The sequence below is a fragment of the Sarcophilus harrisii genome, chromosome 5, assembly GCF_902635505.1.
Source record: "Sarcophilus harrisii chromosome 5, mSarHar1.11, whole genome shotgun sequence".
NCBI classification, from domain to species: Eukaryota; Metazoa; Chordata; class Mammalia; order Dasyuromorphia; family Dasyuridae; genus Sarcophilus; species Sarcophilus harrisii.
This window is the reverse complement of record NC_045430.1, coordinates 189,573,247-189,590,536: the sequence shown is the minus strand read 5'-3', so window position 1 is coordinate 189,590,536 and position 17,290 is coordinate 189,573,247. Positions and strand designations below refer to the sequence as shown.

Sequence of the window (17,290 nt, the reverse complement as noted above, 5' to 3'; positions counted from 1 at the left end):
AACAGCATTATACTAGGAGCTGAGAAATATTATATAATCCTTACCCACAATCAGCACCTGAAGTTTCTTCCTCACCTCTTCCTTCTCGTTTCCTTAAAATGTTTATTTGAGGAATGACTACTAGGATTTTGACTGGAATTATGAGCTTTGTGTCCTTCTATTGATAATATGCATAAACAAATAGTGATATATGGTAGCTGGAAGTCAGAGTGGATAGAAAGTGAGCCTCATCCTCAGAAAGACTTGGGGCCAGATTCTGCATCTTTGATACATCCAGCTGTGCTGTCCTTGGTAAGTCACTTCCTAGTATCCAAGGCAACGCCAAAACTAATCTGCCAAGCAGAGTCTGTTGGTTTCGAGAGAAGAGAGCCTGGCCTTGGAGTCAGGAAGGCCTGGATGGAGGTATGGCCTCAGACACTTGCTTAGCTGTGTGGTCCTGACCAATCACTAGGCAGGAAGTGAACTGCCATCTGCCTCGGTTTCCTCAACTGTAAAATGGAGATAACAACATCTCCCTCCCACATTGTTGTGAGGGTCAAATGAAAGTGCTTGATGCCATACCAGGCACAGAGTAAATGTTTTTTACCTCTTAGCATCAGTTTCCTCTTCTGTAACATGAACATTTATAACATCTTCCTCATAAGATTGTGGTGCAGATCAGATGAGATAATATATGTAAAACTTTGTAAACCTTAAAATGCTGGAGTTTCTTATTGTTAACATGATACAGTTACATTTTCTTTTAAACAGTATATAAAATGTTAAGAAACATCTCTCAGTTAAGAATCCTAATATGTTTGACTGAGTAGTTAAATGTTGAATTTTAAGCTTTCTATTCTTGAAACAATGTCTGCTGAAGAATATTGTAATATATAGAAAGGGTTAAGGGGTATGGGGGTGTACCTGTGGTGTTTGTGTAATTTCACTGGTTTTCTAGGCCTTCCAAATGAAGAAATTCCTTCTACCTCCAGTGCACATCACCTGTTTAAAAAGACTTGAAGAGTTACCCAAGACCCTAGAGTTTAATTGTTTTGCCCCGGGATCACAGACTCAAATCCAGACCTTTCTGGCTCTTGTGCCAACTTTTTCCAATCTGGAGCACTTCTTCCAATTAAAGTTAGGGATTAAACTTCTTTTCTGCAAAGCTGAAATTGGATTATGATAGCATTAAAACTTACATTCTATCATTTGACTTTAAAATAGACACTGTGACTATTTGTATGTGAAATCTGATCCTTGCAGTTATAGAAGTTATGTGAGAACATTCAGTGCTATCCTTTTGAAACTTGTAATCTAATTAAGGAAACAAAATAAATGTGCTGAAAAAATAACTTATTGTCCTTTGCCATTGGTTATAAGTAAAAAATAAATGATTTAACATAAGCTTATTAGGAGTTTAAAAGAAAGAAAGATCCCTCCCAACTGGTGTGGTCATGGAAAGTCTTAACCGAGAAGCCAATTTGAGAGATTTTTAAGAATGGGTTATTTGGTTAGGTAGAGAAAGGGACCAAGAAGAACAGTCTTAGAAAAGGGACTAAATAGTAAAGAAAAAATTAAAAAAAAAAAACAAAACCAACCTCAAAGTATATTCAGTAAGCAAGGAGTAGACTTAAGTGACCAAATTGGAGGATTCATATATGACAAGAGTTTATTTTTATAGAAAACCATATGAGGTTCTACTGTAAAATTGCAGTGTTCTCTAATCTAAAATTTAATTTTCATTGGTGTAACTTTCCATCTATAATCATTTATTGTTGTTTTCATGATCTAAGTGTATAACTTCAAATTTTGAAGTTGTGATTTTAGTCATGCTTCTCAAGCTAAAATAATTTTGGTTTGTTGTTTTTTCCCCCACAGTTATTTACATGCCAAGTCCATCATCCATAGAGACCTCAAGAGTAATAGTATCCTTTCAGAAATGTGACTACATTTTCTATCACAGAACTTCCTCCTGTTGTGTTAAAGTTTGCAAGTTAAATTCCATAATACTAATGTGAAAGGTATTGATTGGAAATTATTCATGACTTTGATTTTGAGGAACATTGCCAGATTTTGGTTTTTCTAATGACTAAGCCTAAAGGTAGCATCTGCCAAGGTTCTCTTAATAGCAGTTTTTTATTTTTGTTTTGCTAGCAAATTACATGAAGATTAAGTCAGAATTTATAGGATTTTTAAGGTTCTTTTTTGCCTGCTCAATGATAGCCTGCAGTTATAAAATTACATAATAATATGAAGTTTTAAAAAAGGAAGCAAAGATATTTACTCTATCTTCCCTTAGCACTAACCCTTGTGAGTGGCCTTAACTACTTGTGTTGCTCTGAGATGCTTCCTGAGGAACAGATGTTTCTGACCAAAGTGGTCCAAGTTTTCATCCTGCTAAATTTGGTAGCTGTTCTGGGCTGGTTATAGGTCTTCCAGAAAGAAAATGAGAAAGGCTTCTCACCCACTCAAAGTTCATTCCTAATGTTGAGAATATAGAAGTTAGGAAGTGGGTTGTGTAGTTTTAAAAAGGATTCATGATTTTTTAAAGCAAATGGGGTAACAAGGAAAGTCATAAGAAGTGATGCTTGTTTAAAAACTACACCAGTGTGTTCACAGAGTTATAGAAGTTAGACTTCTTCCATCTATAACTTCTTGTGATATTTTTGCTGTTAAAAATTTAGATGTTGTTCTTCTTTTACTTAATACACCTTAGATATATTTCTTCATGAAGACCTCACAGTAAAAATAGGAGATTTTGGTCTGGCTACAGTAAAGTCACGATGGAGTGGTTCCCATCAGTTTGAACAGTTATCTGGATCCATCTTGTGGATGGTAAGAAGCGAGACTTTCTTCATTATAAAATATTATTCTTTTGCTCTTTGAGAAGATCATTGCCTTACTAAAAAGTGTTGTTTTTATAGTTTTCAATGATGACACAGAGGGTAATGAAGAGAATAATGGTAGATCTAAGCAGACAGCTATGAAATGCTGCCCTGTTGTGATTAATGTATGTGGCAACATAGTCCAATTTACATTGGGGTTGTGGTTTGGTATGAATGGATAGGTCGAAATCTGCATAACTGAGGGAGTAACTATACTGATGAGATCACAGACTCAATCAGGTATTTTAAGTTTTACTCTTTTGACACATTTTATAAAAGATAAGAAAAAAATTCATCAATTGTTAGCTGGATCTCAGACGAGAAGTACATTTTTGTATATGTTCAAATATTAGCACATATATCTAAAATGAGATCTTTGACAGGGAAGAAGAATAGGTATACAATGGAAAATCATTAATTAAAATTACCATATATCTACCATAAAAAGTTTTGGGATTTTTTTGGCTTTGTTTATTTGTTTATTTTGCATATTTTTTTGTTAGAGGATTGGGCATAGTAAAGTCAGCACTTGTATCTGCTAATATTACCAAGTCATCCCTAACTTAAGAGTATAAGAGAGCTCTCTCAGGGGAACTCACTGAAAGGTTCAATCACTTGCCCATGGTCACAGTGTATGTAAAAATGTCTCATTACTTTTCATTGTCATTCTTTTGCTTTTGGGCAGCTAGGTAGTGAAAGTAGATTGAGCACTGGCTCTAGAATATGGAGGACCTGAATTCAAATTCAGCCTCAGATATTTGCCATTTAACTAGTTATGTGACCCTAGGAAAGTCACTTAATCTCTGATTGTCTCAAAAATAAAAGAGTGCCATGTTACACTTGGACAATTATGAGAGTTTGGTTCATCATCAAAGAGAGATCCAATAGTAAATTTTTTATACCCAGAACTATTCTGTCGACACAGCTTTCAGTATTAGATATTCTAAAGAAGTCACAATCTAGAAAGGGATTTTGGCCAGAATTAGGGTACTGCAGATTTTTGTATTCCTCAGCTTTGATCTTATAAGAAAATTTTTTAAATTATAATTTCTTCCTCTGGAGGAAAAAAAATCGCCTGAATTAAAATGTCCTTATATTTTATTTCTTGTTAATATATGAAATTAGTTCCAATGAAAGGCCCTTTCCTGCCATAGTACAGATCCAAATCATACTCAGAATAGAATTATTCTTTCTCTTAAAAATCAGCATTTCTTTATTCCAACTTCTCTCGAAACAGGACACTTCATTTCAGATGAGATACTCTGTGATAATCTTTCTCCAACCTCTAGGTTAGCCAACTTTCCTTAGGATTTTCTTATCAAGTAAAACAATTTTTATTTCATTTAGGGCAGAGTTCTTAATCTGATCTACCATTCTTTCCATCAAAAAACTAAAATTAATGATCAGCAAGTATTGAAAAGTTCAGGATTAGAGGCTACAACCCAGCTGAACTCTCTCAACATTTTTCTTCAAACAATTTTAAAGTAATGCCTCAAATCAAATTTTGGAGTGGTAGAGCTAAAAAAAGGTCAAGGTGTGAGACATTTTTCCAGCCTGAAAATACTTAGAAGGGTGACAGAAGTCTATGACAACAGAGTAGAGGCCAGTGTGGAATGCATGTAGGGGCAACACCAGTAGCAGGTCTTGAATGTATCTGTAACAGTGGTAACAGCAGCAGTTTCAGGAGCTCTTGGCTCAGAGATGTTCTGAGTTGCAGTTCCAGGGCAGAAAGGAGAGTTTTTAATTACCCAAAAGGGAAAAGGGCCTGGTTGTAGTTCCAAGACAGAAAAAAGTATTAACATTTGTGGCAGCAGAAGAACAGGAGACCCAGTATGGTTCCTTGGCCAAGAAAAGCTCTAGCCTTTGTGGTTGCAAACAAGCAGGGACCCTACCTGGAGAAAAACAAGAGCAATAACTACCCCTCTCTGGATAACAAAACCAAAAACTTGCAGATACCAGAACTACCTCTGAAAAACAGCAACACAAATAGCCTGAAGCTTGACTCCCTACCTCCAGGGTAGGAGAGGTCAGTTTTAATATAAAGTTCAAAGCCAAGAAATTACTTGAAAAAATGAACAAATAATGACAACAACTAAAAAGAACTTAACCATAAAAAATTGCTAAGGTGACAGAGAAGACCAAGATATAAACTTAGAAGCTAACAAAGAATAGCTACAAGTAAAGCCTCAAAGAAAACTATTTATTGGACCAAAGGGCAGCAAGAATTTCTGGAAGAGCTAAGAGTAGAAGAAAAAAAATTAAAAAAGAAATGAGAATGATGCAGGAAATTTATTGGGGGGAGGGGGGGACAGAATATATGGGTAAATAAAAGAGGCATTGAAAAATATTGAAGAAAATAACATCTTAAGAACTAGAATTGGCCTAATGGTAAAAGAGGCATAAAAATTCACTAAAGGAAAGAATTCCTTAATTAGCCAGATATAAAGAGGTACAAAATCTCACCAAAGAAAATAATTTTTTAAATTAAAATTGGGCAAGTGGAAGCTAGTGATTCCACAAAGCATCAAGAAACAGAGTCAAAAAAATGAAAAAGAGAAGAAAATGTGAACTAATTCATCAGAAAAACAACTGAACTAGAAAATAGAACAAAGCAGGATAATTAAGGATTTTTGGATTACCTGAAAGCTATAATCCAAGAAAAAGCCTAGACATCATATTTCAAGAATTTATTTAAAAAAAAAAAAAAAAAAAAAAAAAAAGCTACCCCAGGTATCTTAGATCTAGAAATCTAGAGAATAAAATAAAAAAAAAAATCCACCAGCCACTTCCTGAAAGAGTTCTAAAAGGAAAGTCCTAGGAATAACCAAATTTCAGAGTTCCCAGGTCAAGGAGAAAATATGATAAGAATCCAGGAAAAAACCATTCAGACATCATGGAGCCATAGCATCACACAAAATTTAAAACCAGAGGGGAAATATTTTCAGGGGGAAGTGGGGAGGGGATGGATATTTAATAAAATAGAGGACTTTCAAGCATTTCTGATGAAAAGACCAAAACTAATAGAAAATGTGACATTGAAACACAAGACTCAAAAGAAGAATTAAAAGGTAAACTTTTTTTAAAAAGAATTCTAAGGGATTAATTAAGGCTAAACTGCTTAAATTCCTATGTGTAAAACTAAACTTTTAATTTCTAATAATTTTTATTGTTATTAGGGCAATTAGGAATCTACATGGACAGAGGGCATGGATGTGAGTCAGTTGTTGGGATGATCTCCAAAGAAAATGGAGTAAGAAAAAGGAATGCCCTGGGAAAAGGGGAACGAAAAGAGAATGGGGAAAATTTTTGAATATAAAAGAGGAATTCAAAGAAGCATCTTTTTTTTTTAATTTACTGTAGAGGGGAAAAATAAGGGGGAGAATTGGCATCAGAATTGGCTCAAAGTACGAAGAATGTGTCTGTGTCTTTGTGTGTGCATACATGTATACATACATCCATACATACAAACAATTGTGTATAGAAATCTATCTTACCTAATGGGTTAACAGAAGGAGAAGGGAATAATAGAAAAGGAGAGGGGGAAATGATAAAAGGAAAGGTAAATCAAGGAAAGCAGTGGTCAGAAGCAAAACTGATTTTTGAGGACGGATAAGATAAAAAGAGAGAGAAAAATAAATAGAAAATGTGATGGGGAAAAATACACAATTAGTGATCATAACTGTGAAAATGAATGCGATGAGTTCATCCATAAAGTAGAAGCAGATTGCAAAATGGATTAGAACTTAGAATCCAACAATATGTTGTTTACAAAAAACACTCTTTTTTTTCATTTCTTCTTGTTCAAGTTCACTGACCCTATCAGAACCATCTGTTAAACAGTCAGGTAATACACCATTTCTCTCCTGAATTATTCGAATTGCTTGTAGCTGCATTTCTATATTTTTCTGGACCATCATTGCTTTAAATATACTGAAATCTTCAGCTGCCAAGACAGGTTGACATAACAGAAAGACACGCACACGGAGTTTAAAAAAAAAAAAAAAGTGGGGTTAGCACTCACAATCTCAGACAAAGCAAAATCAAAAATAGACCTAATTCAAAGAGGTAATCAGGGAAACTACATGTTGATAAAATACAGTGAAGTAATTAAAAATTTTTTACAGCAAGTTTCTCTGATAAAGACCTCATTTCTCCAAAGAACTAAGTCAAATATATAAAAATAAGAGCCATTCCCCAGTTGGGAAGTATATGAATAGGCAGTGTTCAGAAGAAAAAATCAAAGTTGCTCTAAAAAACTATTGATTGGAGAAAAGTACTTTAAAACTCTGAGGTCCCACCTCAAACCTATCACAAATGACAAATCCTGGAGGGAATGGAGAAAAATAGAGACACTAATGCACTCTTGGTAGAGTTATGAACAGGTCTAATCATTCTGCAAAACGATTTGGAATTAGGCCCAAAGGGCTATCAACTTGCATCCCTTTTACTGAATGATGCCAATGCCAGATCTGTAACTCGGAAGAGATAAAAGGAATAGGACCAATGTAAAATAAATTATTTATAGTAGCTCTTTTTGACAAAGAATTGGAAATTGAGGAAACACTTATTTCATCCATTTGGTTGAACAAGTTGTGGTGCATGATTGTGATGAAGTAGTATTCTGCTATAAGAAATGACTAGCAGAGGGGTTTCAGAAATACATGTGAGATCTACATGAAATAGTCAACTGTGTGAAAGACTTAGCTGTTCTCAAAACCATGTATGATCCAAGATAGTTCTAAAGGATTCATGACGAAAAAATGCTTTCTACCTCAGAGAGAAATGATGAAATATAATTGAAAGTGCAAATTGAAGTATAACTTTCGCACTTTTAAAATTGTTTTCTTGCTTCTTTGCAATATGCCAAATATGAAAATATGTTTTATGTGACTTCACATGTATAATTGATATAATTGCAAATCAGGGCAAAGAGCTTTATGAAACTTCAGACAAATTGCTAAACAAAATGATTGCCTTTTCAGCGGATGGAATAGAGATAGGAGGGGAGAGATTTTGGAATTCAAAATTTTAAAAAGAAAAATTGGCTAAAAAAATAAATATTTATTAAAAAAGAAAAATATGCATTTATGTCACAGTTAGCTATTGAATATTCTTCTTGCTGTTGAATCAGAAATACATTGGATTATGTTATTCTATGCTTGGATCTTGATTAATAAAAAAAAAAAATACTGTTCAGCAAAAAAGGGATTTTTCTCTTTTTTTACCTCTTACTTAAAAGGTCAGTAGGTCTCCCTAGCTACAAGAGCATAGGTTGTTTTTTTTTTGTTTTTTTGTTTTTTTAATTTAATAGCCTTTTATTTACAGGTTATATGTATGGGTAACTTTACAGCATTGACAATTGCCAAACCTCTTGTTCCAATTTTTCCCCTCTTACCCCCCACTCCCTCCCCCAGATGTCAGGATGACCAGTAGATGTTAAATATATTAAAATATAAATTAGATACACAATAAGTATACATGACCAAACCGTTATTTTGCTGTACAAATAGAATCAGACTCTGAAATATTGTACAATTAGCTTGTAAAGGAAATCAAAAATGTAGGTGGGCAAAAATATAGGGATTGGGAATTCAATGTAATGGTTTTTAGTCATCTCCCAGAGTTCTTTCGCTGGGCGTAACTGGTTCAATTCATTACTGCTCCATTGGAAATGATTTGGTTGATCTTGTTGCTGAGGATGGCCAGGTTCATCAGAACTGGTCATCATATAGTATTATTGTTGAAGTATATAATGATCTCTTGGCCCTGCTCGTTTCACTCAGCATCAGTTCGTGTAAGTCTCTCCAGGCCTTTCTGAAATTATCCTGTTGGTCATTTCTAACAGAACAATAATATTCCATAATATTCATATACCACAGTTTATTCAGCCATTCTCCAACTGATGGGCATCCACTCAGTTTCTGGTTTCTAGCCACTACAAAGAGGGCTGCCACAAACATTCGTGCATATACAGGTCCCTTTCCCTTCTTTATGATCTCTTTGGGATATAAGCCCAGTAGTAACACTGCTGGATCAAAGGGTATGCACAGTTTGATAACTTTTTGAGCATAGTTCCAAATTGAAGAGCATAAGTTAATAGCATATGCAGTTATTCATTTCTCTTTATTTTCACCATCTGTGTCATCAACTTTGGGCCATTTCTTCATTTCTCAGTAACTCACAAAGTTAGTGAGTAGTGAAATAAGGCCTAGATCTCTGAGAAAATAAAAGGTATATTTTCATAGTCTAGTTACTTCCTTGACCAAAAACTTTCTGAATTGAGTGATTGATACCTACTTTGTTTCTGTTCCTTAGAAAACCTGAAATAGCAAAGATACCTTGTAATCCAAGGCAGATCCACACCATACATGTTTTAAACTATGCATACAGTTTTAAGAATTGTTGTTCTGAATTTTATAATACTTTCTGACCTTCTGGGGGAAAGAATATATATGCATACATATAATTTTGTGTGCATGCATATATATACTATATATATATATATATTATATATAATAAAAATAGATGAATGAATAGATGAATATGCAAAAACAAAGCAGATATATTTTCTTCTCTTGCCCCTAGCCTTTAACATTTCTTTTAAGTTACAACATGAATAATTCTTTTTTTTTTTTTTTAAATTAAAGCTTTTTATTCACAAAGCATATGCATGGGTAATTTTTCCAACATTGACCCCTGCATAACTCCCTGCCGCAAATTTTCCCCTTCTTCCCCCCATCCCCTCCCCTATCTGGCAGGCAGTCCAATACATGCCAAATATGTCGAAATACATGTCAGTTCCAATATGTGTATACATATGATTATTTCTTTAAACTTCCATTTGAAAAAATCCAAACGGAAAATCTAGTATTCCTTTAACAACAACCTCTCCCAAATCAGTCTGCCCTACTTTGCCACCATGCCTTTTTGCAAATCTCTTTACCCTGGCTGCTACAGAGTCTATACAGCTTTTCATTGTCACTTGAACATCTTCAAAATGAGCCATTAAAATCTAGCTTCTTCACCAAGCCCTTTTAATTAGAGCTAAATAAAGCATGACTTCCATAAAGTCATATGCTCATTCAGTTCATGAATTACATGAAGCTTGTAGGGCTAATCAACACATTGTTTGACAAGTTCAGATCCAAAAAGATCTTAACAGGCCCAGATGATAAGCCAAATTTTAAAAGATTAGATATGATGGGGACAAATGTAAAATTCTGTTTCCAAGGCCAAATTTACAAGTACAAGGTGAGGCATAGCTACAATATTATCTCTGTTGGAAAGATGTTGGTTTTCATGGCTAGCTTACAAGCTCAATGAGTCAGCAGTGTGATGATATGCAGAAAAGTGAAATGAACCCTTGGGCTACCCTGGCACAAGCATCATCTCTGAGGGATGGTCCTGGTATCTTACCCTGCCTAGACCATATCCAAGACATTGCGCACTGTATTCTAGGGAAGACGCAAATGGCAGCATAGAACCTGGAGAAGAGATGACTCGGGAAACATAACAATCATCTTCAAGTAGAGATCCAAAACCTGGAGTGAACTTTTAAAATATTTTTAGAACTATTTCAGTAGTTATCATCTTTTGACAGGGAATGATAATGCAGAATGTTGGAGGGGATGTGGGAAAACTGGGACACTGATACATTATTGGTGGAGTTGTGAATATATCCAGCCATTCTGGAGAGCGATTTGGAACTATGCCCAAAAAGTTATCAAACTGTGCATACCCTTTGATCCAGCAGTGTCTCTACTGGGCTTATTATACCCCAAAGAGATATTAAAGAAGGGAAAGGGACCTACCTGTATGTGCCAAAATGTTTGTGGTAGCAAAAAACTGGAAATAGAATGGATGAAGAAGTTGTGGTTTATGCAGGTAATGGAATATTAATTATTGTTCTATAAAAAATGATGAACAAGCTGACTTTAGAAAGATCTGGAAAGCTTTACAAAAACTGATGCCAAGTGAAACAAGCAGAACTAGGAATACATTGAATATAGTAACAGCAAGAATGTGTGATGATCAAGTATGAAAGACTTAGTTCTTCTCAGTGGTTCGGTGATCCAAAGCAGTCCCAAAAGGCTTTGGACAGAAAATGCCATCTGCATCCAGAAAGAGAACTGAGAAGACTGAATGTAAATCAAGCCATGCTTTGTTCACTTCTTTTTTCTGTTTTTATACCTCTCCCATGGTTTTTCCCTTTTGCTCTGATTTTTCTCTCCCCACACAATTTATAAAGTAATATGTATTAAAAATAAACTTACTACAATAAAAAAAATTTTAATGTTATGATTGTATGCATTTAAAAGATTGTTCTGGAAAGATCTGTAGGCTTTACCAGACTGCAGAGGAGACAGGTCCATGCATAAGCATAATAAGGTAAAGAATCCTTAATTTAAAGGGGTGCTTTGTGGAAGAAGGATTATCCTTATTTTAGTTGATCCTAAAAGACAAAATTAGGAACAATGAAAGAAAGTAACAGAAAGCCAGAATCAGGTTTGATACAAGGAAAACTTTACTAATAATTAAAACTTTGCCAAAGTGAAATTGATTACCTTGGAAGTATGAGTTCTTCAAGCAAAGGTTGAATTATACTGCACATTGACGATTTTGTAGGAGGAGCCTTTGATCACTTATGTATTAAATTTTGTGATTTCAGTGCTTTCCCAGCTCTTCACTTGGGTGAGTGTTGAACACAAGTCATAAACCAGCACTGATTGAAGCCTACTCTTATGTCTCTCCTTTGCTCTCTACTAGATCACATAGAATTTTGATCCTTTGGAGAGGGTGGTGGTGTAGGATTCATAGTAGGACAGTGTTACCAGGACAAGAGAGACTTTTAAAAGAAAGGTTTTGTTTTTGGAAGCAGTTTAAGATTGGGGGAAGAGTTATATAATTTCCCAAAAATAAAGTGTAAATTTGCCATATTTTAAAAATAAGCCACTAAACTCTGAGTCAAGTTTTGAGCAGCCCTTCCCAGTATTTCTTAATTCTCTTTCTTCTTTTCCAACTCATTTTTCTCATTGCTTAGGACACTAAGGATTATTATAAGGAATTTGAATAGTTTTGCGATATGGATTTTTATATATTGGAATTCAAATACTGTTTGTTTTTACAAGCTTTAATCTTGCTTGTAAGAAGGAGACAAAGTAAAAAATAAACTTTTTTTTTCTCTTTATGTTTTAACAGGCACCAGAGGTCATTAGAATGCAAGATAAAAACCCATATAGTTTTCAATCAGATGTATATGCATTTGGGATTGTTCTGTATGAGTTGATGACAGGACAGTTACCTTACTCAAACATCAACAACAGGGACCAGGTAAATAGTTGGTGTAATTTGGGGGTTGTCTTACTGTTTCTATAAAGATTCACATAGATTATGTATTGAAAAGTTTCTGCATGAAATGATCTAGCACTTTTTCCATCTGTTTTGGGAGGTTATATGGAGTCTGAACATTAGTATCACTGCTCATTATCTTTCATTGAACAAAATTGAAATACTGGATAAATTAACAAATAATTGATTAATTTAAATTGATATTCAAAATCACCCGTTATTGCCCTCGTGAAATACTAAAGTGAGACAGAATCCAAAAATACATTTGACATTCTTGAGATCTCATGTCCATTGAGATGTTGAAAATAAAATCAGTTCTGTTTAATCTTCCATCTAGGTTTTAATACCTTTCCCTCTGGTGCATATCTTATATAATGAATAAATACATTGATTGTTATGTAGTAATTCCTTAAAGCACAATTTTCTTGAATGACTTGATGTTTCTTCTTAGAATTTTTTTTTCATCTTTTGAAGTTAAGAACAAAAAAAAAGTTGAGAATATAGGGAAAAAACATGTCATTCTTCCCCAATTAGAAATGGGCAAATGCCAGATTTCCCTATACCACAATTTCTGTCTTTTACTCCTCCCTCTCCTGTTTATCATCATCTTATCCTAATTTTTCCCTTCCCCCTCCTTAAAAAAGTTCAGAAAAACTAATTTATTAATAGATCTGTTCTTCAGGAGCTTGAAATAGAATTAAACTTACAGGATATTCCAGAGAAAATAAATTAACATTAATAAAAACTGCCTCACATTCAGTACAGCACCATAACTCAAGATTTCAGCAATTTTCCCTTACTTATTTAATTACAAAGAAAAATCATTAGATACATAAACCTACCACAGGGGAATAATCCCTCATCTTCATCTTATACTCAGAATAGAAAAGCATGTGTTTTGACCTTTTAAGTTTGTGTTCATCTAACATCTTAGACTTGTTCATTGAGTTTTCTGTTATAGCTTGTTATATAAATATCTGTCAAGGCATTTTAATGGTAGCTATTTAAGTCATATGTGATGTTGGCTCTTTTTTAAACTGTTCATGTTTCTGTTTCTCAGTATTTTAATTTGTAATATCTGAGAAACTGTGACGTATAACCCCTGTGCCATATATGACAGAAATGGATTATTACTGAGTTTTCACTCCTGTATTTATTGATTTGCTTCCCATTAAGTTTCCTACTGAATCAGCAATTAGTTTGATGAGCATTTTCAGTCAGTAATTTAAATTTTAAAATGGGTTTATTCCTATCTAGTTTAATATAGTATTAATTTTAGACTGTTAGCCTATTTTACTATATTCAAAGCTCTTAGACACCTATCTTGATTTTGGGTTTTAATTCAGATGACATGGATACTGACTTAATGTTTTAAGTGAGGTATATCCAAAAAAAAAAACAAAAACGAAGAAGTTGTCATTTATTGCATATTTAATACAGATTTTAGGCCATTGTAAGCATGCTGTCATTTTGTTAGCTGTGAATTTAAATAAAGAGAAAGGCTAAGTAACAAAGTTCCTGGTATGCATCCTTAAATGTACCCTGTGCCACAATCTCTTTTCATCTTCCTGTTGCATATCTGGAGAAATTGCTGGGACTTCCAGTGTAAAGTTTATTGATTCATGTTCATAATGAAAATTAGCATAAACTCATGGGTTTAAGCCCTTTTAAAAAAATCCGGTTATCACTTGAGGAGGACTATAGTATGGATCTGAGTAATCTTGCTGTAAGTGGTGTTCTCACACTATTTTGGAATTTGGGGAAAAATTTTATCCCCATGAGTATATGAAATTTAATATGAAGGGCTATTAGGTTTCAACCCAGAGGCCATGTTTTCATTTGAAGCTGAGGTTAATAGATGGGAATGAGAGGAGATATCTCTGCCTTATTGCCCACCTTAAATTCTGTAAGGAGAAAGCCATAATGAGCCTTTACAGCCCCATTCTAATTGGTCATTCTTCTCTTGCTCTTAGGACTAACCCTCTTCCTCCTGGCAAGATCGCAAATGAGTCTCCCCAAGGGAAGTCAGCATTCATTTTGTTTTCCTTCCCCACATCCAAGTTATAGTTTCTCCATTAATTATAAAAAGGAAACCATCTTTTCTAAAACAGGTTTCATATTTCCCTGAATCTCATCCCTTCCAAGTCTACTTTAGGGGTTTTCTCTTCCTTTATTGTGTGCACATGCCCTCTTCTCATTTTCTCTTAAGTAAGTAGTACTGCAATCTATTAGAATGGGACATGACATGACAGTATATTTTATTTACAATCCAGATACACTGACTATATGCCCCCCTCATTGTTTATCTCTTTTTTCCTATACTCCCCTCTTCTTAATTAGTTTTTAAATTTCTATTTCAAATGAAAATGTCACAGATGCTAAAGTATCCCATCTACTTGGAAAGTGATTTCCTGCAAGGAAATCTGCAGCTGCCATATAACAAGACTTATTCTCTGGTTTTTACTTTTGGTGGTAAAGTATCTTTTTAACCAGATGATTACTTAAGAGATAAAGATTAGTTTGGTGAATGATACTTCCCAGATATTCTAACCCTGCAGTTTTTGTTTCAAAGAATTCATTTGACAATTTCACAGTTACGCACTCCTAAAACCCCCTGAAAACTTCCGCTGTCCATATTATGTTGACCTCTCCCCTTTCTCATTTGTCTGTATTCAGGTGGCCACTGTGTGCAATTCATTGTGCCCATGGGCTTTAAACCTAGCTCTTTCTCCCCTTTTCTCTCTCTATCCTCACATATCTTAGGGAGGTCTTGGAGCAGTTCTTTTTAGGGAGCTACTTCTCCCAGGGCTGCGAGGCAACTCAGCTGCTCAAAGTCAGGTGGCCCAGAGTTCAGTGCCAGCCGCATGACCCCGAGCAAGTCATTTTACCTTTTTCTGCCTCAGTTTCCTTCATTGCAGAGTGGAGATCATGACATCTGCTGCACAGGGTTGTTGTGAAGCTCAAATGAGATGATCTTTGTGAAGCTTTAGCTCAGTGCCTGGCACATAGTCAGTGCTTAATAAATACTTGTTTTACTTCCTTCTTTTCCTGAGATTTGAGTCAAGATGGTGGAGGAAGAGGAAGCGGTTGAGTCTTACTTCCTCACTATCTCTTCTCCACAACAATGTAGGAAATACACTAGACCAACTCTGGATCAGAAAAGCCAAGAAAAGGTCAGTGAATCATTGTTCCAACTTAAAAAGAGAGAAATGAAAAAGAAAGAAAGAAGTTTATAGACACTAAGGACAGGCACAGAGTATTCCAGCTCTTGGGATATAGAGGAGAGGGCCAAGATCGCACTGGGGCAGAAAAAGATCCTGGGCAATCCCTGAACTCGCACCCCAGAATGAGAGCTCTCTGGCAGCTCAGGCCACCCACTTCCTAGTTCTGAGTCACCTAGTTCCAGACCAGAGGGCCCTCGCGGATTAAGTTCTAGGAAAGTCATTGTGCGGGCCTGTTCCCCGAGCAGCAGTAGCTCGGCTCTAGCTTTGAAGCCGAGACATCAGTGCACATAGGAACATCTGAGCCGGGCATCCTGTACCCAGGGGAGTCAGTTCAGTCACCCAGAACTCTGCAGAGCCTTGCAGTAAGCTGTCCATCACACATAAAACCAAAAGGCGGCAAACCTGATTAAGGAATTTGTAAGACAAGGAAGGCAGTGAACAGGCCTCCCCTCTTACACATTTGGAGTACATTAAATACTTAAAGGCCCCTGGATTGAGCTGTGAAAGCTGTAGAATGACATAAAAGGACCAAAGTTCAGGCCAAACATTTCTCCCAGAAGTGGGTAGAGCCCAGTATTAACATATCAAGAAGTAGGCAGGATAAATGGGTAAATAACAACAACAAAAACACCTGACTATAAAGAGCTACTATGGTGACAGGGAAGTTCAAAAAATAAACACAAAAGAGGAGAATGACTCAAAAACATTTATAAGCAAAGCCTTAATAAAAAAATACAGCCCGGGCAGAAGTTCAACCAGAATTCTTAGAAGAGTTAAAAGCAAGTTGTGTTTTTTTTTTTAAGTTAATTTTTAACAAATGAGAGTGGAACAGAAAAATAAATGGGGGGAACAAACAAGTTACAGAAGAAAAATGAAAAGAAAAATAGCTTCTTGAGAGAAAAAAAAGATACAAAACCTTACCAAAAAGAAAAATTCCTGAAAAATTGTCAAATGTAAACTAATAGGTCCATTAGATATCCAGATATAATAAAGGCAGAAGCTTTCCTTCTTCTTCTGCTCTGTTCTATTACCAGTTAACCAGACAGGAAACAGGTATTTCCTAATAGTTTCAGCCATTTATATGTGTTTATAATTATAAAGCTTTTCACATCTATTATCTTATTTAGTCCGCACAACCCTTTGATGTTTGTTAGTACATGAACCGTCTTAGACAGTTTATATTTGAAAAGATGGAGTTTTAGAAAAATGAATACACAGTTCTGAGGATTATGTTTACAGTCTGCTGATTTATAGTGGAGACATAAGTTAGGCTCCCAAGGTGATCATTTTCCCAGAGAGTCATAAATAGAGAGCTCTCTGTGGATGACTCTCTCCTCCATTAGGAGGCACCTTCCAACCAGGAAAGAAGTTGGCCTTTTTAATCTGGGCAGCTGTGGAGAAGTGACTGAATGTGTGATCTTGGGTAAGTCACCTAACTTCTGCCTGTCTCAGTTTACACAACTGTACAAACTGGATAATAGCACCTTCCAGGGTTCCTGTGAGGATCAAATGTGATAATGTTTATAAAAAAGCTCTCAGCACCATGCCTGGCAGGCACATCTTGGCACTATAGACAAATACTTATTCCCTTTCTTTTCTTCCCCTTTTTAATCTAGTAACCCTCAGTCCCATATTAAAGACTAGCTGAATGGCCCTGGCAAATCAAGGGCTAGAAGGTAACTAAAAAGGAAGGTACCATTTCTTTTCCCTCTTAATAGAGGCTTTCAAGATCTAGCTATGCATCTGAGAGATGTAGCAGAAGTTTTTAATGTAATGAGCCATATATCATACCTGAATGAAAAAATAGAAAATGGCACCAACAAAGGCAGGGCAGCTAAAGGGCAAGCCACTTTC

General features: G+C 35.3%; 1 protein-coding gene across 7 annotated transcripts in view; it reads left to right on the top strand.

Annotated features, from left to right (window-relative positions):
- Positions 1–17,290, top strand: part of BRAF (B-Raf proto-oncogene, serine/threonine kinase) — a 147,053-nt gene that overhangs the window by 109,489 nt on the left and 20,274 nt on the right. For 5 of the 7 annotated variants that reach the window (XM_031939208.1, XM_031939207.1, XM_031939209.1 and 2 more), the window contains 3 exons: positions 1,858–1,904; positions 2,696–2,814; positions 12,063–12,194. In XM_031939208.1, the coding sequence (XP_031795068.1) occupies positions 1,858–1,904; positions 2,696–2,814; positions 12,063–12,194 (298 nt within the window). Of the gene's footprint in view, positions 1–1,857; positions 1,905–2,695; positions 2,815–12,062; positions 12,195–14,185; positions 17,223–17,290 lie in introns of those variants that run through there. The other 2 variants (XR_004229708.1, XM_031939210.1) reach the window with 2 other exon arrangements.